Source organism: Lipotes vexillifer, unplaced genomic scaffold (genome assembly GCF_000442215.2).
Source record: "Lipotes vexillifer unplaced genomic scaffold, Lipotes_vexillifer_v1.1 scaffold859, whole genome shotgun sequence".
Classification (NCBI taxonomy): domain Eukaryota; kingdom Metazoa; phylum Chordata; class Mammalia; order Artiodactyla; family Lipotidae; genus Lipotes; species Lipotes vexillifer.
Genome location: NW_006784707.1, coordinates 251,326 through 272,969, shown reverse-complemented (window position 1 = coordinate 272,969; position 21,644 = coordinate 251,326). Strand labels below are relative to the sequence as shown.

The window sequence follows — 21,644 nt, the reverse complement described above, 5'->3', positions numbered from 1 at the left end:
CGAACTCGTGTCCCCTGCATCGGCAGGCGGACTCTCAACCACTGCGCCACCAGGGAAGCCCTCGTGTCTTTTCTTGATAGCTCATTTCTTTTCAGTGCTGAGTAATATTACATTGTACTACAGTTTATCCATTCACTGTGGAGATTTTGGTTGCTTCCAGGTTTTGGCAGTTATGGATTAAGCTGCTATAAACATGCATGTGCAAGTTTTTGTGTGGACAGAAGTTTTCAGTTCATTTGGGTAAATGCCAAGGGACAAGATGGCTAGATCATCAGATGCTGAATTTAAAAAGAAAAGAAAAACATCGGGGATATTTGACACCTTCCAGTGCACTTACAGACCATGTGTTTTTACCAGAGACGACTACCATGAGGATGGATTCTGCCAGCCTTATCGGGGAATCGCCTGTGCACGTTTCATTGGGAACCGGACCATTTATGTGGACTCTCTCCAGATGCAGGGGGAGATTGAAAACCGAATCACAGGTAGGAGCGCAGACCTTTGTTCTGAGACAGTGAGCACACACACAGCTGCCTGTCGCCATGCTGGTGTGTTTTCAGTCCCACTTGGGTGTTTTGTTGGTTATGACCTTGGGCAGCAAGTCCCTGTGCCCTGCCTCCTGCAAGAGAAAGTCAGAGGCCTTTTTCAGAAGCAGTTGCAATTACCACCGTGGTTTATCCTAAAATGTTCCCATTTATATATGAAAATTAGCAAGTACAGTCTGCTTAGAATGTACCAACACACTGAATTAAGTCAACCACGTGGATCCGAAGCCCTGCATTGTCTTGTCCTCACCGCGTGGCCAGGCCAGCACCTGCCACATTCACTCTTGGTTCTACTTTTCCTGACTCTTGTGCCTTCTTGGAGTTATGCTTGATTAAACGGTACCCGGGCCTGATTTTAGCTGTTGGAGACAGAGGTTCCAGGCCATCGGCTGTGCCTGGGGACACTGCAGTGAACTCAGACCCCCGTAGGCCCCCAGTTTCCAGGCATAGCCGGGTCTTTGGGTACCTGCTCCGTTGTGTGAGAAATGGAGCAGATCATTTAGGAGTGAAGCTGCTCGTTCTCCGTCGTTTTAGAAGTTACTGTCTCTGGTTGGTTGTTAGTCCTCACATTGATGTCAAGGACCTCCTGGGGGAAAGCCCTTGAGAAGTGAGAAAATGAATTAGACCAAGGCGCCAAAAAGCCCCCCTCCGCCTCTCTCTGCTCTCCCCACAAGCCCAAACGTTTTCTCTCCAGACTCTATAAGGAACAAGGAGGATCTTGTGAAGATGGCAGGTGTCCCCGTTGAACTACATCCTCGGCACAGTGGTTCTTGACCCTGGCCAACCTGCGATGTGGGGCTCCCGGTGATTCTGGAGGGATTTGTGGAGGGGCTGGCAAAGCACTGCCCTGGTAAGGGCACAAAGGAGGTCCCCAGGTAGAAACTCACATAGGTGACACTGATGTTCTTCTAAGTTTAGGTCAACCCTGGCTTTGTATTTCACCCACAGTCTGGAGGGTCTAAGGTCACGGTCACAGAGGAGCCTGCCTGGCCCATGGTTACAGAGCCCCCTGAGGACAGGGCCAGGTGTCCAGTGAGAATGGAAGGGCAGTAATGGGACCTGGAGATCTTGGAAGGTGCTATCTTGTTCCAATGGGAGAATCTTTTGAAATTGTCGGTATCTCTCATTGGAAAAGCTTCTTATGCCATTTAAAGCAGAACTTCTCAAACTTTCTGACCACAACATACAGTATCAATAAAAAGTATATTTTACATCATGACTTAGTCTACACATATCTGTACTTCATAGAACTGAAATGGGTTACAGGAAACAACATTTGCCCTGAACAAAGGCAGTGAGTGCCCTGTGATTTTTCTCTTCAGTTTTATTTCATTAAAGAAAAAAGTTGGTTCCAGCCTTAATGCGAACCATGCACTCTGACATCCTCTGTTCCATTCTAATCATCTTTTAAAATGCTACCCGCAGACTCCAGAATTAATTTTATATCCCAGTAATTGGCAAACACTGATGCAAGGCACAAGGTTGTCTCTCAATTATTTCTTCAGGAATTGTTTAAAGGATTAACAAATCAGATGTCTAAGCAGACTCATTTTTATAGTAGTTTTTAGGTACAAGTTTAGAATGAGGGTTCTCTACATTTGTGTATTTTTGAAAAAATATATGTGAAGTTGCTCTAGACTGACTTGAGGTTTAGAGACTGCATTGGTTGTGGAGATAGTCTATTTGGAAAGCGTGCTTGTCAGAACTCATTCCAGGGACTCTGGAAGCTTCCCACGAATGGACCCCAGAACCGTCAGAGTGATGTGCTGGGTGTAAACAAAAGCGGGGACATGATGGTTGGACCTCCTCGGTGCCTAGAACCATCTTTCAGAAATAAGCCCTCACATGATAGGTTCTGGGGCAGGGGTAGGAGAAATCCTAAAAGGGTCAGCCTTGACATCCTATCAGTTGGTACCCCAAAAGCAATGCCATGTTTGGCTTTCTTAGGTCTTTCCCTGCCTGGGGGTCAGGTCCAACACTGGTAACAACACTCTTGGTAGTTAGTTGCCAGCTCACGTGGTGGGACTGAACTGGGTTCAAACTTGGTTCGTCGGCTAACCCAAGAGACCCTGCACCTTAACCTCTTACCTCTCCATTCCTCATTTTTAATATTGTCCAGAAGGGACCAGAACACTAAGGATGATGTGAGCAGCACACTACAGAGTGCCTGGAACCCAGCGCTGCGTGCAGCGCGTGGACACAGCCTGTTACCAGACCCTCGTGGACCATTCACCTCACGTGCTATTTTATTGGCTCCATGTGGGCTTTCATTCCCCAAAGTGTGGTCTCGACAGATCACTTGACAGATAAAGACCCAGGCCCAGAAAGGACTGAGTGACTGACAACCCTGTAGTAAATGACAGGGCAGGGCGAGAACTGGGCTTCCATGCCAGCTCATCTAACCCAATGCCTGCCATGGGTGGCTGGTGGGTCCTTAGGGTGGGGGTGGGGGCGTTGGGGGGGCGGTGTGGGGAATGGGTGCCAGTAGCGCCACCTGCTGGCCACAGTGGGCATGGCACTACAAGTCATGGGTGGAGCTGGGGTGTCCCAGGAACTAAATTCCAGTGTCTCTGGTTTCTTCCTCCCCATCTCAGCAGGGTGTGTAGACAGAGGCGCCTCTTTTCCTCCAGCTGTCCAAGATCAGATCCTTATAAGCAGGTCCTTCATAGGTCAGAGTGGGGTGGGCCTTCTGGCGTGGGCATGTATGGGGCAACTGATGCTTTCCTTTGAACCCTGACTGCCACAGCTCTGAGGAGAGCGCCTGGAGTGCACGCCTTCCCTCCTGCCACTGGCAACTCTGCTCCTGCTCACCTGCCTAGACTTTGTATCTGCAGCTCCCACCCCCTTCCCTTCTCCACATCAGGTGTCAAGTTCTTCCCATCAGGCTCCATCTTGTGACGTCTTGCCCCTAAAAAGCAAGCCAGCCCACCCTGGCTCCAGATTCTCCTGCGACAGCCTGCTTCTCTGCTCTCCTTTATCACAAAGCCCTGCCCCTCTCCCCACTTAGAACCTCCTCCAGCAGTTTCTTGGCTCTCCCCAGACTCCACCTGAGGGACTCCCCTGCACCCCCATTTGTCATCTTACTCCTCCTTGGGCTGCATGTCACAGGGTGGATCGTTCATCTTTCTGGCACACTATCTCCATCCCCTGGCCAGGCCTCCCCTCTTCTCACAGGCCCTGAGATGTCAGGAAGACCAAGGCTTGGTCCTTGTGCCTCTGCTCCAATCTCTCCTTCTAGAAGCCACTCAGCCCACAGCTTTACCTACCGCCATGTGCTTGCAGAGCCAGTTCATAGCAGGACCTTAGGAAGTGGCTTTGGGTCTGATAACAGAATCTTCCTGTCATGGAAGTAGCATCTAGGTGGATGAGATCTGGGGCCTAGTTTTCTTTCTTTCTTGTCTCGCTTTTGATGTTTGTAAATGAAGCCCTGGCACCAGGGACCTTCTTTGTCTGGTGCAAACCTGGGCGGCCTATGTGCTCCCCGGGGCCCTGCTCTTGTGAGAGCCTCTTGCAGCTGGCAGAAGACAAGGCGGAGGGCGGGGGGGCGGCGGGGCACGGACGAGATGGGGGCCATGGGCGCCGGGCAGGGTGGGTGGGACCAGGGGCGCTGGGAAGAGTGGGGAGCCAGGGCTGGAGATGAAACCAGGGGCGCCGGGCAGGGGTTGCCGGACAGATGTTGGTCCCAGGCAGTGACCAGCCCACCCTAACGCCGGCCTCGCCGCCTCCGCAGCTGCCTTCACCATGATCGGCACCTCCACGCACCTGTCGGACCAGTGCTCGCAGTTCGCCATCCCGTCCTTCTGCCACTTCGTGTTCCCGCTGTGCGACGCGCGCTCCCGGGCGCCCAAGCCGCGCGAGCTGTGCCGGGATGAGTGCGAGGTGCTGGAGAGCGACCTATGCCGCCAGGAGTACACGATTGCGCGCTCCAACCCGCTCATCCTCATGCGGCTGCAGCTGCCCAAGTGCGAGGCATTGCCCATGCCCGAGAGCCCGGACGCCGCCAACTGCATGCGCATCGGCATCCCAGCCGAGAGGCTGGGCCGCTGTGAGTCTGTGCCCGCCCCCAAGGCCGGGGTCCTGCCTCTTAAGAGCCTGGGGACCCCATTCCATCTGGGGAAGTCTCACAGACCGGCCCCCATTCCGGTAGGGCAGTTGCAGGGTGGGGACTCGCCGTTGTCCAGTTCCAGTTGCACAGCCCTCCTGGCCCTGCCGGCTTGTGGGTCCCCAGTAAGTCACTCTACCCTGATGAGCCACAAGCTTGGCTTCTCTAAGATGGGAGGACTTTCTGCACCTGCCCCCAAAGCTGTGAGGAGCTCTGGGGGAGGCAGGGTCCGCTTCCAAGACTGCCTTGTGGTGCACAAGCATCTCTCCGCAGCTGACTAGGATTGTGGCCCTCCTTGAGGGGAGGGGACCCAGGGAAGAGGTCGCCTCCCTCCCAGGCTTGGGAAATATTCACTTCCTTGGCGAGGCCAGGGTTCCCGAGGGCGGCAGGGTTCCTCACCAGGGCAGTCAGAGCCTGGTCTACAGACCCACTGCACCGTCCAAATCCTGGTTGCCAGGCTGACTCCACGGGACCTCAGGCAAGTTGCTTAAATATGAGTTTCCTCATATTATACGGGGTTAATAACTACTGACCTCAGCAGCTGGAATGTAGATTAAATGAATTAGTATTTAGAAAGTTCTTAGAACAGTGCCTGCACACGGCAAGCACGGTGTAACCGGTGTTCAACAAACACACACCCCAGGTGTGGCTCAGAGAGGCCCTGGGTCCCCCCCGCCCCAGAGTGGAGTGAGCCTGGGGCTCTGCGCACAGGAGGCTGAGCTGCGTCCTCACTGAGGCTGGGGGGCCAGGCCTAGAAGTTTCTCTTCCCTCCTGCGTCGTTTGGTTTTGCTTCTGGTGCAAGTGAACGTGAGGCTGGGGTTGACATCGTCATCGTGGAATGGGGGTGCCTCGTGAGTCCAAAGGTGTTTCAGGGCCATAGAATAACTTCTGACCAGTTGTTTTCCCCATATATGTACCTGGTGCACCCGCCCATTAAATTTGTGGGCTTGGGACTGTATTCAGTCATTACGTCTAATGCTGCTTTCCTTGGAAGTGATGTCAAACTCTTCGGTCTTTTGGAAATTTCAGCGTGGGTACATCCAGGCAAAGTGGCTTTGTTGTTCCTTTTTGGAATAGTTGAAGAAGGGTGCTCCCTGGACCCCCAGAGGAGGGCGGCTTCCTCTTAATTTTTGGGCCTCCTGACGCATCTTCTCTCTCAGACCATCAGTGCTACAACGGCTCAGGCACGGATTACAGAGGGACGGCAAGCACCACCAAGTCGGGACACCAGTGCCAGCCGTGGGCCCTGCAGCATCCCCACAGCCACCACCTGACCAGCGCCGACTTCCCCGAGCTCGGAGGAGGGCACGCCTACTGCCGGAACCCTGGAGGGCAGATGGAAGGCCCCTGGTGCTTCACGCAGAATAAAAACGTACGCATGGAACTGTGTGACGTACCCTCTTGTAGTATGTATTCTCTCTCTCTTTTTTTTTTAAAGTGTTGACTGTGGGGTGTACTTTGTGATGATGTGGAACGGGGAGGCTGATAGCTCTGGGAGCCCCCTGCCCACACCAAGTTTCACCACCATGATTATTTGTTTCAAATAAAGCTGTTGCTGGTTGTAAAAGTAGTATCTCGTCATTATAGGACGTTTTAAATTATAGAAAAGTCTGAAGAAGAATGTGTAAATCACCTCTAATTTTACCACTCAGCGGAGACTACTGTTTACACTTGTGGGCCCCTCTGTCAGCCCTCTTTCCATGTGTGGTCCTGGGATATTCAGTTTGGCCTCTTGTTTCCCAGTGAACATTGTCATGCATTTCCCACTATTAGTGGAAATGCTTCCCATTACTATTACAACCAGCTTCCCAGACCAGCATCTGTAGTTGGGGCACAAGGCCTCCTGCTTGCCCTCCCTCGCCTCCCACTTTGCTCAGCGTTTACACAGAGACTTAGCAGAGTGAGGAGAAAATAGAACTTAAATCTCTTAACTGGTTTCCCTGCAATTTCTGTCTTAAATTATGACTAGGAGAAAAGTTTGTAGTTCATGGTTGCAAATTTTACAGACATCATTATCTCTGTGCAGGAATAAATTTTAAGAATGAAAAGTTTGGTAAATAGATTATAGTAAAGTTATTCAATGGAATGCTCCAGTTATTTAAAAAAGTTTCCTGCAAGGAAGGATGTTCATATTGACCTGTTAAGGGAAAGAAGCAAGCTGTAGGGCAATAGCTGTGTTGTGTCTTTTTGGTTTCTCTTTCTTCCTGTTCTTCTCTCGGTCTCTCTGTCTCTCTCGGTCTTTCTTTCATCCTCTTCCTCTCCCTCCCTTCCCTTTCCTTTCCCTCTCACTTTCCTTCCTTCCTCCCTTCCTCTCTCTTTCTTTCTGATAAAAGAAACAAAATGAGTGAAGGGTATGTGAGTGAGCACACATATGCGCCTATATTTCATGGAAGAAGTTTTGCAAAGGTAAACATCATACTTTCAGCAGTGATTTCCCATGACCTACAGATATGTTAAAACATAAGATGTTTTTACAATGAGCAGGGTTTTTTTGTGTTTTTTTTTGTTTTTTTTTTTTTTGCGGTACGCTGGCCTCTCACTGTTGTGGCCTCTCCCGTTGCGGAGCACAGGCTCTGGAAGCGCAGGCTCAGCGGCCATGGCTCACAGGCCCAGCTGCTCCGTGGCATGTGGGATCTTCCCGGACTGGGGCATGAGCTCATATCCCCTGCATCGGCAGGCGGACTCTCAACCACTGCGCCACCAGGGAAGCCCTACAATGAGCAGTTTTTATTTTTGTAATTAAAAATGAATCAAATCATAAAGAGAAATATGTATGTTCTTTGACCTGGCAATGCCATAGGAATCTTATATTGCAGAAATATTTGCACTTAAAGGGCAGAAATGCAAGGATATTTGTTGCAGAATCACTTTTAACAGCTAAATGGCAAACAGAGTAATTGTTTACCAACAAGGGGTTGGATGATAATTGAAGTACATCCGGACCTTGGGACAGTGTGCAGCTCTTGCAGAGTGCCTAGTGCTGTCTGTTCTGCGAGAAACGTGGCCTGAGATATATTATTCTGCCACAAAACCAGGAGCAGGAAAACATGGCTGATGTGATTCCATTTAAAATTCTGTTTTTAAAAATTATATGAAACTGCTGCTTCTCTATGTCAAGTTAGTTGAATATTGGTTATTTCATGTTCAACTTAAATATATACATAAAAAATTAAGTGAATACCAACCTATTAACAATAGTATATATAGCCTTTGGTGAAATTAGTTATTAGGCGCATTCACTTTTCTCTAATGCTGTCAATAGAATTATTAATAAGCATGTGTTCTGTTGGTGATTTTTAAAAGGTAATGATAAAAGTTAATGGTTTACAAACCTATGGATGGTGATCACATCTCTCACCTTGGCCTGAGGGTCCTGGAATCTCCCCTTAGCCCTAATCGTGAAAAATGACCCAGAATCCCCACTGCCCCTGAGTCTTCTAAAATATCTGCCTCCGGGGTGGGGTCAGGAGAGTTGTGTGTGTGGTTGTATTTGATTTTTATCTTCTTTTGGAGGCTGGGGGGCAAGACTGGCTTTGGGACAAGGCTTCTTTACTATGGTGGTGGTAGTGGTGATTTTTAGAACTGAATTAGCTCTTTTGGGGGACCACATGGACCAGAAATCACTTGTTTGCTTTCACATGGAAAACTCATTACCCACTGATCATAGGGAGGCCCAAGTCCCATGTGATTATTCACAAGGTTAAGGTGAAAACTGTTGTGGGGAGAGGGGCCTTTTGGAGGACTTGCCTTCCACATCACAGAGCAGAAGCCTCAACTCTCCCTCAGAGGGCAGCGCTGCCCACAGGGTTCCTGGCCGTCCTTTAGCCTTGCAGCCTGGGGCCCTCTGTGCTTTTCTGTAAATCCTGTAGGGGGAGACAGAGCGTTGGTCTTCACCGTGGAAAAAAATGAAGGAAAAACACTTGGAACTGCTGCAAATTGTTAGGTCAATTGGCTACCAGTGCTCTTTTAAATCAAATGCATTTTAAATTATTGTCTTAAAAGAATGTGGGTTCATTGTACAAAAATGTGGAAAACCCTCAAATGTTGAATGAAGAAAAGGATCATTTCTAATGCCAGTATCCAGTTTCCTTCACTGAGGACAAGCATGTCCCATGTGTTTCATCGAGTTAAGTAAAGATGAAAAGTCAGAGCACCTATTTCCAACGGTATTCAAATTAGAAGGGAATGTGATGGTGGTGTTTGCTACTGTAAGACCTTTAGAGTTCGTTTATTTTTTGAGCTCTGTATTCCTCTTTGTTTCCGTGGTAGGCAGTTCTAGATTGTGTCTCACAAATGTTTAGAGGGATGTGTGTTTTTGGGTACATTACTTTTTCTGAGGTTTGGCCTATAATTTTGTCCCTTTGTGAAACTTACCCTGATTATCTACTTGTGCTTGAATATTTTAGTTGGAGGTGGGAGTGGCATGGTGGAGAACTTCGAGTTGCAAACAGGGATGTTTTCAGAAAATTCATGAACGCCTTGCTGTTCACAGGCCCCCAAGACAGCAGCAGGATGGGAATTCTGTACATCTTGGTTCCGAGCATCGCCATTCCCCTGGTCATCGCATGCCTTTTCTTCTTGGTCTGCATGTGCCGGAATAAACAGAAGGCTTCTTCCTCCACGCCCCAGAGGCGGCAGCTGATGGCCTCACCCAGCCAGGACGTGGAAATGCCTCTCATCAACCAGCACAAGCAGGTCTCTGTGCCCCCGTATTTAAAGAGGCAGCTCCCCCAGGCTTAACCTCTACCTGGAGATTGGTTACCTCCAATTCTAGGTTTCTTAATTTGCTTGATACACAGCACATAATTCTTTTAAACTGTCCTTCATTTTGCCGTTTCTTCTCTAAAATATACCAGGACGTTTGTGTCCTTAGGGGGTATATGGAAGGTGTGTTTGGACTTCACTGTTCTCCCTCGACGGAGACCAGCCATTTTAGCATGGGCCCGAATGAGGTGTCCTCACTTTGCTGTGCTTCAGCTGTCCCCACAGGAGGACACACAAAAGAAGGGCTCAGATCACCCCCACCACTAGAGAGTCAACATGGTATTTTTAAGGGATGATGACCTGTTTTCTGGTCAGTTTGGTGTTGGGTTGGTTTTGCTTTGTTTTGTTTTACAGGGAAGGGCACAGCAACGGTCCTGTAGTGGTGGTAGGGGGGCAGACCACCCCCAACCTGAGTTCTTAGGGTAGCGAGAACACACTGAAATGTATCACAGGAGGAGGTCTCTCCCAGCCCACCTAGCATCAGTGAAGGGGCATTTACATTACTTGAAAGTTTTGGGGGAAAAGCATTTCCATCCAGGCTCTGAAGAGGGAGAAGGTGGACTCATTCAGCTCAGTAGCCAGGAGTCACGGAGGGTTTGCTGTGGGTGAAGGGCTGGCAGGTGAGGGCACAGATTCCCTTGGGTTCAGAGAGCCTCCGAGGACGGGGGCCAGGCACACAGAGGGACGGGAAGTTGTAGAGGCTGAGACGCAAGGTTCAAATCAATTTCACCTGTGTGGTGCTTCTGTCAGGTGGCATCCACTGGAGAATCTAATCGAGAGGAAGCGGCAAAACAGGCGCTTGGAGGCACATCTGGAGAGCAGCTGGCTTGGACTCTAAAAATGACTCAGATCGGGGGAAGCACACCTCAGGGTTTGAGGGAAATAGACATTGCATCTTGTTGTGATCAACAGTGGTGGCTGGGCCTGTCGGTGGGCGCATAGCAGGGAACATCAGGAAAGGCCCTAAGTGGGGTACACAGCTGGGAGGACAGCCAGAGTTCAGCATGGCTGGGGTGTGTAAACAGGTGTGCGCACACACACACCCTCACACATATAGTCTGCAATGATATCTTTGGGTGGGGACATTGTTTGCAGCCTGGTTGGGATCCTGTTGAAGGTTTCAGGCAGCCTCATGGTGTCAGAACACATTTAAGAGCAGAGAGCATTGTGCGGGGCAGGCTGAGCCTGGCCCGGGTGGGACTGGCGGGTTCTCTGCAAGCCCAGGCTGGGGGGCGGCTCTAGGACTGCCGCCCCCACAGAATGCCCTTCCAGCTGTTCAGCTCTGCCTCGCGCATCTCGGTGGCAGAAATGTTTCACCAGAGCTTTTATTCTTGGCAGGCCAAACTCAAGGAGATCAGCTTGTCCACGGTGAGGTTCATGGAGGAGCTCGGGGAGGACCGGTTCGGCAAGGTCTACAAAGGGCATCTGTTCGGCCCGGTGCCGGGCGAGCAGACCCAGGCCGTGGCCATCAAGACGCTGAAGGACAAAGCGGAGGGGCCACTCCGGGAGGAGTTCCGGCACGAGGCCCTGCTGCGGGCACGGCTGCAGCACCCCAATATTGTCTGCCTGCTGGGCGTGGTGACCAAGGACCAGCCCCTCAGCATGATCTTCAGCTACTGCTCGCACGGCGACCTGCACGAGTTCCTGGTCATGCGCTCACCGCACTCGGACGTGGGCAGCACAGACGACGACCGCACGGTGAAGTCTGCCCTGGAGCCCCCCGACTTTGTGCACGTGGTGGCGCAGATCGCCGCGGGCATGGAGTACCTGTCCAGCCACCACGTGGTCCACAAGGACCTGGCCACCCGCAACGTCCTCGTGTATGACAAGCTGACCGTGAAGATCTCGGACTTGGGGCTTTTCCGCGAAGTGTACTCGGCCGACTACTACAAGCTGACGGGGAGCGCGCTGCTGCCCATCCGCTGGATGTCTCCTGAGGCCATCATGTACGGCAAATTCTCTGTGGACTCGGACATCTGGTCCTATGGCGTGGTCCTGTGGGAGGTGTTCAGCTACGGCCTGCAGCCCTACTGCGGCCACTCCAACCAGGACGTGGTGGAGATGGTCCGGAGCCGGCAGGTGCTGCCCTGCCCCGACGACTGCCCCGCCTGGGTGTACGCGCTGATGATCGAGTGCTGGCACGAGTTCCCGAGCCGGCGGCCCCGCTTCAAGGACATCCACAGCCGGCTGCGGGCCTGGGGCAACCTGTCTACCTACAACAGCTCGGGCCAGACCTCAGGCGCCAGCAACGTCACGCAGACCAGCTCCTTGAGCACCAGCCCCGTCAGCAACGTCAGCAACACCCGCTACGGGGGCCCCAAGCAGAAGACCCAGCCCTTCCCGCAGCCCCAGTTCATCCCCATGAAGGGCCAGATCAGACCCATGGTACCCCCTCCCCAGCTCTACATCCCCGTCAATGGGTACCAGCCCGTGCCGGCCTACGGGGCCTACCTGCCCAACTTTTACCCAGTCCAGATCCCGATGCAGATGGCCCCGCAGCAGGTACCCGCCCAGATGGTGCCCAAGCCTGGCTCCCACCACAGTGGCAGTGGCTCCACCAGCACGGGGTACGTCACCACCGCGCCCTCCAACACCTCCGTGGCAGACAGGGCAGCCCTGCTCTCGGAGGGCACTGAGGACACGCAGAATGTCCCGGAAGACGTGGCCCAGAGCCCCGTGCAGGAAGCAGAGGAGGAGGAGGACGGCTCCGTCCCCGAGACTGAGCTGCTGGGAGACAATGACACCCTGCAGATGGACGAGTCTGAGGTCCAGCTGGAAGCCTGAGGGCTGCAGGGCCACGGGGCGCTTGGCGGAAGACTTGGGCCTCCCTGAGGAGCGCACCCCGGGTACCAGTGGGCTGGAGTGCAGTCTCCCTGGGCGAAGTCCTCCTCTGTCGTCCTCTTGTGCACGGAGCAGCTCTGTGCCCACCTGCTTGGTTGGAGGGTCTTGTAGCCAATGGCTCCTGACAAGGCAGGGGTGGTAGGTAACCCAGCAGGATGCATGGTGACCCCCGGTGCCACCTACATTTCCCTGGAGGTCAATCGGCCGTGAGCAGTGCCTGTGCTTTGAAGGAAATTAGGTGGCATCTTCCCTCCATACTGTATAGGGATTGAATATTTCCAAACATTGGGAAAACAGGCCTACAAAAAGGCAGTGAGGTGGGACCTCGGGCTTTGCGATGCCCAGCGACTGGGCTGCTGCGTGAGGATGGAGGAGGCTGCTTTTCTCTCTGCTACGCCCCCCCCCCACCCCTGCCGCCCACCAGTAACAGTCTCCCTTCAGCCACCAAAGATTAGTGGGAACAGGACGCGTTCGCCTGCCGCCTGTCAGAGTCTGATGAGAAAGGGGCTTCTGGAATGGGAGTTCCGTATTAAAACGAAATGTGCCTTAAAAGAAACCCACACAATTTTGTACTTCTGTGAAATGATTTTAATTATCCTGCATGTGTATTTTGCCCAGTTTTCTGGAATTCAAGGGAAAGTGTTTCTGGGGTTTGGAATGTTACAAAGGAGACAATATTGTACAGAGCACAGTATTGTTATTTTTTTTCTTTTATTTTTTAGAATCCTGTACAGACCTTAAATGTAATTTATATGGTTTTTGTATGCCATTTTCATTGAAGAATTTTGAGCTTAAAATAATGACTTCGTAATTTAACTGTTTATGTTACCCACATTGGGATGCCACCTGATTGTATTTTGGTTTGCTTGTGTTTGTACCATATGTAAGCGAGGTCAGTTCATTTCAGAGCTCCTATGAGAGAAGGTGCACAGGTACACAGCATCCGACACACGGGGTAGAGCACACTTGTATAACTCCCACACCTGGTGTATCCAATAAAGCAAAACAGAAGGTTCGGTCTGCCCTCTGCAGGTCCTGAGGACATCAGGCAGCGGGAGGTGCTGGATGACGGAGATGCCCAACGGTAATAATTTGGACTGAGGTTTAGGGGGCACATCCAGGACCAGCGACTCCATTTGAATGTGGATATACGTTGACAGATAAATGATGGGAACAACTTGCATTGCTCTTCTCGGTAAGGCCTGTGGCAGGGATTAGCCGCAGATGACGTGAAGATGGTTTTTTTTTTTTTAAACCTCTCTCCTCCTGAGGTCCCAGAGCCCCTGCCATTTTTAGACCTGGAGTCTGGCTCTTCCCAAGGCCCTGGAGCAGGGCTGGAGGGGGAGAGAGCGAAGGAGATTGGGCCTCCTTCACCACCTGCTCAGAGCTGCCTGCATCCCCTCTTTGGCTGGCAGCACGGCCAGCTGAGTCCAGGCACATCTGGGCCAGGGTCAACTGCGGGGTCAGTGGCTTCAGGGCTTCCAGTCAGGGGAGGGGCTGGGTGAGTCCTGGAGATGCTTCTGCCAGCCAGCCAATGGCCTTTGCTGCCCCTCGGGCGGGTCCCTGTCTCCCAGCATGGCCTGGTTGGTTTTCCGTGTTTAATGAAGTAGGTCCATAACCCTGGGCCAGGCAAGACTCAGGTAGGAATTCGCTTCACATCCGCAGGCATTGGTTCTTGAGCCTGCATCAGAACATCTTGCAGGGCTTGTTGCAAAATGAGCACTGCCTTTCCCGCTCCCAGGCAAGTCTGGGTTGGACCAAGAAAGTATATTTCTAACAAGAGCCCAGAGGGTCCTGATGGTGAAAGCCCCTTAAGCACAGCATCATTGGATCCTACCCGCTGGGTCTCCCTGGCTCTCCAGCATGTCAGGTCGTCTTGTACACCCCTTGCTCTTCTGTTTTAGCATAATGCTGCTGACAGGTAGCGCCCCACACACAAACAAAACGTCTCAGTGTATATCCTAAAATCAGGAGGGACTCTTCCCTGCTCGGTAGAAGGAAGTAATGTGAATGACTTGGAGCCCCTCGGAGCCCCTCTACCAGCAAGTGTGGTCTGGATTGCATATTCAAAGAACTCAGGGTTACACGGAGCTACTTGTCATTTCCGCTGATCTGAAAGAGGAACTTCAGTTTATCTCTAATTTGATAGACCTGATGGTTTAACTGTTGAGTCGAGACCTAAGAGTAAAAACTGGGAAATAGCCCTCTGGCTGCTCCCTCTGCAGAAGCAGTCAGGGAGGTGGGCGGACACTTCAGTTTCCCAACACTCAGCCCCGAGACACGAACGTCGTGCTTGGGGCCACGGACAGAACCACAGAATGAGCAGCAGAGATTCTGCAGAGAGACACAGGGTTTTTTGGCGGGGGGTGGGGAGGTTTTGATTTGGAGGATTTTTTGGCTAGAAATAACACGTGTTTGTTACAGCTCGTTCTAATTGTAAAATCTTGATGCATCTTTAGGAAGATTATTGAGCCTTTAAAGTTGATGCAGTTGAACAAAAGTGACTTAATTGGCATGTTCCAGAACAACTGATTTTAGAGCTAAGCCACGTGATTCAGATAAATGTCACTCGTACCTTCTACCCAGCCGCATGCCTGTCCCTGTTTATACCCACAAGAGGGAGATTTTCACACCTATTCAGTAAAGTCACCTAAGTGTAATTAGTTTTAATCAAGCCATACAAAGCCACAAACACCTTGTACACTCCTTATATTTTTTGGTATACAATACTTGTTGAAACAGTGTGTCAGAGTACTGGCAAACTTTTCTCTGCTAATTTTAGGATATTTCACTCAGTGTTACAGTTCTATAATGCTTCCCACTAAATTAAGACAAACCTCTTGGGTCTCTCAACAGGGAAACACTTATTTAAAAGTGTTCACATTGGGTGAATTCCACCTCGCAATTCAGTGTTGGTAGCTACTTTCAGACAGTTTGTGAGTTTCTGAGGGGAACACTGAAAATCTTTTGAGATGAACTTTTCAGGAGGAGGATGTGTCAAAGTAAGCAATGTCAGAGGACCTTCTCGCAACCTGGCTACTGGAAATCAACGTGACCTTTCCAAGATCAGACCTGTTCCCAGATCACCCCCTCGTTTTCCTTCATCAGTCCCCAAAGTAGTAGAGACTATAAGTGTTTTTCGGCCTGGGACTTAGTGGGTGCTCAGTAATTAGCTTTTTTTTTTTGCCTATTATGTACAAATTTATTTTCAAAGGGCCAAATTTCTTTTCTCACAGTAATAACGTTACCTATACATTTAGCCACATTTATCAAATAAATAGATCTCTTCAGCATAATTGCTTTGAATTATACCTTAATTTTAAAAATTAAAAAAAAAATTATATACAGTATAATTTACCCTTTTTAATGTACAGTTCAAGTTCTGACAAATAGCTATGGTTGTAATTACCACCAGAAACAAGATACAGAACAGTTCCAAGCGTAATTTCCTTTTAAATGTCAATTAATCAACAAGTATTTATTGACTACTGACGTGTCCAGTGGTTACTGGTCAGTCTTTGCAGATAGCAGTTTGCTGTGGATCACTGTCATCAAGGTGTCAGTCCTCTTTACTTAGTAGACAACCAAACTTCCTAATCCTCTTGTCTCTCCCTGGCTCTCAAACAGTTCAAAGCTTGGGCTCAACACTATCTTCCAGGATATGACACCTTGCAGTTCTTCACTCCACTGGACCAACATGCATTCATTTGCTCCCTTCACAGCCCTATGACAGGTCGTATCTCTCAGTAATTAGCTTTCGAAATAAGAGTAATGTTTTCTTTAGGTGGAGGAGGCCTGGATTTAGGCTACCTGACACTCACCCTGAGAAGAAGATGAGCCTGAGTGTTAGGTGTTTACACTTAAGACCATAGGTCTTTTGTAGCACTGTATTTCTTTTTCAGTTTTATTTCAATCGCTTAGTTATTGTATAGCTCATACATTCCTATAGTTCAGAGTCACAGTGGGAAGTTCCTCGCCCATCCCCAGCTATCCCACCTCCAAATGTATTACTGTGGATCCTCTCAGTTTTTTAATGCATATCTAAGAATACTTGCCAATGTGTTCTTATATTTATCCCATTTTTTAAACGTTAAGAGGTAACCTTCGCTACAAATTGCTTTCTGCTGTACTTTTTTCACATAACCGTGTATCTTGGGGGTCTTTGCTTGTCAGTGGATGGGAGCTTGTCTGCTGGAGGAGTTCTTTCCTAGCAGTGGCCCTGCGAGCAAGTGAGGGCAGGAGTTGTAAGGGGGCAGAGGTCACCACAGTGCCTGCCCACAGGACTCTGGAGGGCTGTTGGGGTGAGGTGGACGAGGCGGGGCTATGACCAACACACGTGGCTCAGCTCTAATGTGAGTTATTTGAAAGACAGGGCAAGTCAACTTTTTAACTCATTAGTATTGTTTTTTCACTAATTTTCCCTGTTTATTCTCTTTCCCAGTCTGAAGTGCTGAGGTTTTAGTGGAAAATATTGCCCAGACAGAGCCGTAGACTCAAAACCAGCCCTTGTGTGTTGGAAGGTGTCGGGGAAATATGCAAGTACCCAGGCAAGAAATGGCGCCAAATGACCACTTCTTTGGAATTCCAGAAGGCAACTACAGCCCCTGCCCCCTGCCCCAGGATGGCAACTGCCACACACGCACACACACACACGCATGCCCACACACACACACACAGACACGCACACACACACCCTGGCCCCGGATGGCAAGTGCCACAGACACACACACACACACACACACACACACCCTGGCCCAGGATGGCAAGTGCCACACACACACACACACACACACACACACACATATACACATCCTGGCCCCAGGAGGCAACTGCCAAACACAGACACAAACACACACACACCCTGGCCCAGGATGACAAGTGCCACACACATACACACAGAGACACGCACAAACACACACCCTGGCCCAGGATGGCAACTGCCACACACACACAGACACGCACACACACACACACACCCTGGCCCAGGATGACAAGTGCCACACACACACACACAGACATGCACAAACACACACCCTGGCCCAGGATGGCAACTGCCACACACACAGACATACAGACACGCGCGCACACACACACACACACATGCACGCACAGACATGCACACACACACACCCTGGCCCAGGATGGCAACTGCCACACACACACACACACAGACGCACACACACACACCCTGGCCCAGGATGGCAACTGCCACACACACACACACACACACACACACACACACACACACACATACACACACACCCTGGCCCAGGATGGCAACAAAAACCCCCCCATGGCAATTAAAACTCATCCCACCCCAGGAGGACACCTCACCCTCCACCCCAACCCAGGTCACGACTGCATCCACCAGGGAGCTAAGTTCAGGTGATATTAACGGTATTTCTCAGGTCTAGATGGAAAGTAGGAAAGGAGACAGTGTCCAGACACGTAAAGGAGAATTCAGGGGAGGGAGAGGCAGCCAGGCCCCTCCCTGAGCTCCTGTGGCCCCCATTTCTGACAGTTCCATGTTGAACAGGTTTAAACAGTCATCTTATTGTCAGTTTTTGCTGCGTTTTATATTTTGATTGTCTCCTCACCATGGGATCTTTACTGGAAAACTGCACTAAAGCAGTCTGGGGGAAAGCTAGTCTAAACTAATAATGTAGAACCATAGAAATTTTTAGGGAAATTCACCATTACTTTGAAATACGCAGAATAATCCAAATTAGTCTATAGGAGCCCAAGGAAAAGACTGAAGAGACTAACATGCAAATTGCCTGAAAGGTGGTTTTTGTGTTCAGGAAGCATCCTCCTGCTAGCTGACTTCCAGTCTCAATTTGATGGCCAGATTTTCCCACAAATAATGCGAAGGTGTACTTTAGCCACAGCACTAAATTAGTCAGAGTCTGAAGTATTTACAGGCTGGGAATAGCCGGGCATTCTAACCTGCAGATAGACCACCTGAAGGGCCAGCCGTGGGTCCTTGCACGTCTGACCAGTATCTTGTTTCCAGTCTCTTATGCACTGCACCCTCATGCATCTAACCCCAGAAGACCCCCCAGCATTTTGTAACAAGGGCCCCAGAGAAGGCACTTTCCTTTCCTTCAGGTAGAGATCTTGGAGGTCACTTAGTCTCTACTGGTTATCTTAGAGAAGACTGAGCCACTGCTTTTTTTCTTTAGCAGCTTAACTGTGCTATAATTTACTTCCATAAAATTCACCCATCTGAATTGTACAATTCAGTGATGTTTTTTTTAGTAAATTTGTGAAGTGTGTTGCCTTCACCCCAGTCTAATTTTACAACATTTTCATCACTTCCTCAGCCCTGGGCAATCTGCTCTGTTTTCTGTCTGAATGGATTTGCTTTTTCTGGACATTTCATATAAGTGGAATTATACAATATGTAGCATTTTGCTTCTGGCTTCTTTCACTTGACAGAATGTTTTCAAGGTTCATCCAAGTTGTAGCATGCATCAGAAGCTCATTTTATTGCTGAATAGTATTCCACTGTATGGATAAACCACATTTTGCTTATCCATTCGTCCCTTGATGGATTTGGATTTTTTCATTTGGGGACTATTATGAATAATGCTGCTATGTACATTGCATACGTTCGTATGCGGACATATGTTTTCATTCTCTTGGGTAGATTCCTAGGAGTGAAATTGCTGAGTCATATGCAAAAATCATTGATCTCTTTAAGAAATTTCCAAACTATTTTCCAAAGTGGTTGCACCATTTTACCTTCCCTCCAGCAATGAATGAGGACTCCAGCTTCTCCATATGCTCTCCAACACTTGCTACCATGTGATTTGTTTTCATTAGAGCCATCAACTTTTAAGACTATCAAAAGAAGACATTACTTACATGAAAAGATCGAGGTTGCAGACAAGTTTTATGAATTGTTCATCAAATCTCACCAGATGCCCTTCACTTAATTGTTCTTATAGCCATTCAACAAATATTTCTTGAACATGTACCATTAGCTAAATTCAGTGGTGAATGAGATAGGAAACACCATCCCCACTTCCTCAGGAGGAAGTTTATTAAACAAGAAACACTGTAATAACAGGCTAAGTCTTCCATGGGTAGCAGTATTTTCTGTGCAATGAGGCCACAGGCAGAGCCCAGCTGTGTCAACTGAAGAGGATCACACAAGCATCACTAGATTGGGTCCCAGCGTTCACAGCTAACAACGGACAGAAATGCCTCCTCCATCATGGGCACACTGGCAGGGCTGGTACCCACTGTCTTCTAGAGCTTGTGTGGCTGGAGTGTTTCTTTGGAGGCTTTACCTCCATCTGGAGATCTCAACATTTCCTGGGTCTCAGAACATGTTGGCAGGGCCATACCCTGGTGCCCAAGACCTCCTAGACCTGCCTGTGAACGTGGGTGGGGAAAAGTACATGTTCATTTTCACTAACCTCTAACTGAAATGTAGCATTTCCTCTTACTGTAAATGTAGGAATAAAACCCAGAGATGTGTTCAGCACGCTCATGGCTGCTCACCATGAGTTCTTTTCACATCACATTGCAAATGCCACGTCACTACTCCAAGGTGACACCCATTATGGGGCCTGCTGCAAAATCTTGCTACCAAGTTAATAGAGAAGCACATATATTACAATTTTTTTTCAATATTTTGATAATTTCAATATAGATGTTTTCTTCGCAATTTGAGTCTTTTATTTTCTGCATTAAAACCCTACATTCAGAGAAAGGACCCAAATGCCATCTGTGATGCAGAAAGATAAGAAGAAGATGCCGTCTTCATGGCTTTTCTTCTGAGACCACCCACTGCGTGCCTAGTGCCCTGCTCCTCCCAGGATGCAGTTCTTCTCTGGGTGGCAGGTGGAGGGATGCTGCCTGCAGACTGAGCAACCACTTTTTTTTCCTTTTTTTTTCAATTTTATTTATTTGTTTATTTATTTGGGGCTGTGTTGGGTCTTTGTTGCTGCCCGCAGGCTTTCTCTAGTCGTGACCTCCCCCAGAACCCGGGGGTCCCCCTGCTTGCACTCACTCATCAACACCTGCCTTTCCCACTTGCACCCCGGCTCCACTGCTTTGGTCCAGGTGAGATAGAGCGGCGGTGGCAGGGTACTGTACCACCAACTGCCTTCCTACTTTCTCATGCTGTTTCAACAGTGCACATCAAGAAGAAACAGCAACACAGAGAACCAGGAACAATGTCTCCCTAGCCCAGTGGGAGCTTTTTTCAGAGTAAATAGCAATATTGTTGCTTTTTCAAGTCTACAGGGGCTCACAGGCTCCTGCAACACAATAGCTGTTCTCTCCGAACCCCCAACATCCCTGGAGGGGTGGAAGAGACTTGGGTTCCTGGAGGCTCCATCTGCCAGGCTAGTGTCTCACCAGGGAGAGCAACCACTTTTTTTCCTTTTTTTTTTTTCAATTTTATTTATTTATCTGTTTATTTATTTTGGGCTGCGTTGGGTCTTCGCTGCTGCCCGCAGGCTTTCTCTAGTTGTGGCCAGCAGGGGCTATTCTTCATTGCGGTGCGTGGGCTTCTCATTGCAGTAGCTTCTCTTGTTACAGAGCACAGGCTCTAGATGTGCAGGCTTCCGTAGTTGCAGCACATGAGCTCAGTAGTTGTGGTTCGAGGGCTCTAGAGCGCAGGCTCGGTAGCTGTGGCGCCTGGGCTTAGTTGCTCTGCAACATGTGGGATCTTCCCGAACCCTAACCTGTGTCCCCTGCATTGGCAGGCAGATTCTTAACCACTGTGCCACCAGGGAAGCCCTCCTTTTTTCCTTCAGATAAATGTTCTTCAAATTTTGATTATTATCCCATAAGGGTAAATTTCTAGTTCCTTAAAATAGCTCTTTCAGTATGGATTTCCTTAGCATAAGAAATGTCACATTTCTTCCGGTCAACTAAAACACACACACACACACACACACACACACACACACACACACACACACAACATGGGAGTTATGAGTTAAGTTTTATTTGGGGCAAAATGAGGACTATAGCCCAGGAGACAGCATCTCAGAGAGCCCTGAGAAACTGCTCCAAAGAGGCAGAGGGGGAGGTCAGTGTTATATGTGATTTTAGTGAAGTGGGAGCACATGCAGTCAAGCACACATTTGGGGTGAGGCTTGGCGCTACTCAGGAGGAGCAGATGTCACCGTTAATGATTTTAGTGCTTTTCTGGATACGAGGAGATGCAAGAATTGGGCTCATAAAATCTTCTCCTGAAAACATCTATCTGAAGACCTGTTCTGCCAGTTTTTCCCAGAGCACAGAGTGTCTCATTCCTGATCTCCACCCTGAACTCCTTTCAGGGAGTGTTGAAGTTCAGCAGCTACAGTGGCTCATGATTTAATCCTTGTCGAGGTAGAGGGCAAGTGCCAATTTGTAGTCAGCTTTCCCTA

General features: G+C 49.4%; 1 protein-coding gene across 1 annotated transcript in view; it reads left to right on the top strand.

Annotated features, from left to right (window-relative positions):
- Positions 1-12,195, top strand: part of ROR2 (receptor tyrosine kinase like orphan receptor 2) — a 37,616-nt gene extending 25,421 nt beyond the window's left edge. Inside the window, exons 4-8 of the mRNA XM_007456980.1 lie at positions 358-485; positions 4,276-4,590; positions 5,808-6,053; positions 9,140-9,342; positions 10,750-12,195. Coding sequence (XP_007457042.1) covers positions 358-485; positions 4,276-4,590; positions 5,808-6,053; positions 9,140-9,342; positions 10,750-12,195 — 2,338 coding nt within the window. The remainder of the gene's footprint in view (positions 1-357; positions 486-4,275; positions 4,591-5,807; positions 6,054-9,139; positions 9,343-10,749) is intronic.
- Positions 12,196-21,644: the final 9,449 nt, after the last annotated feature.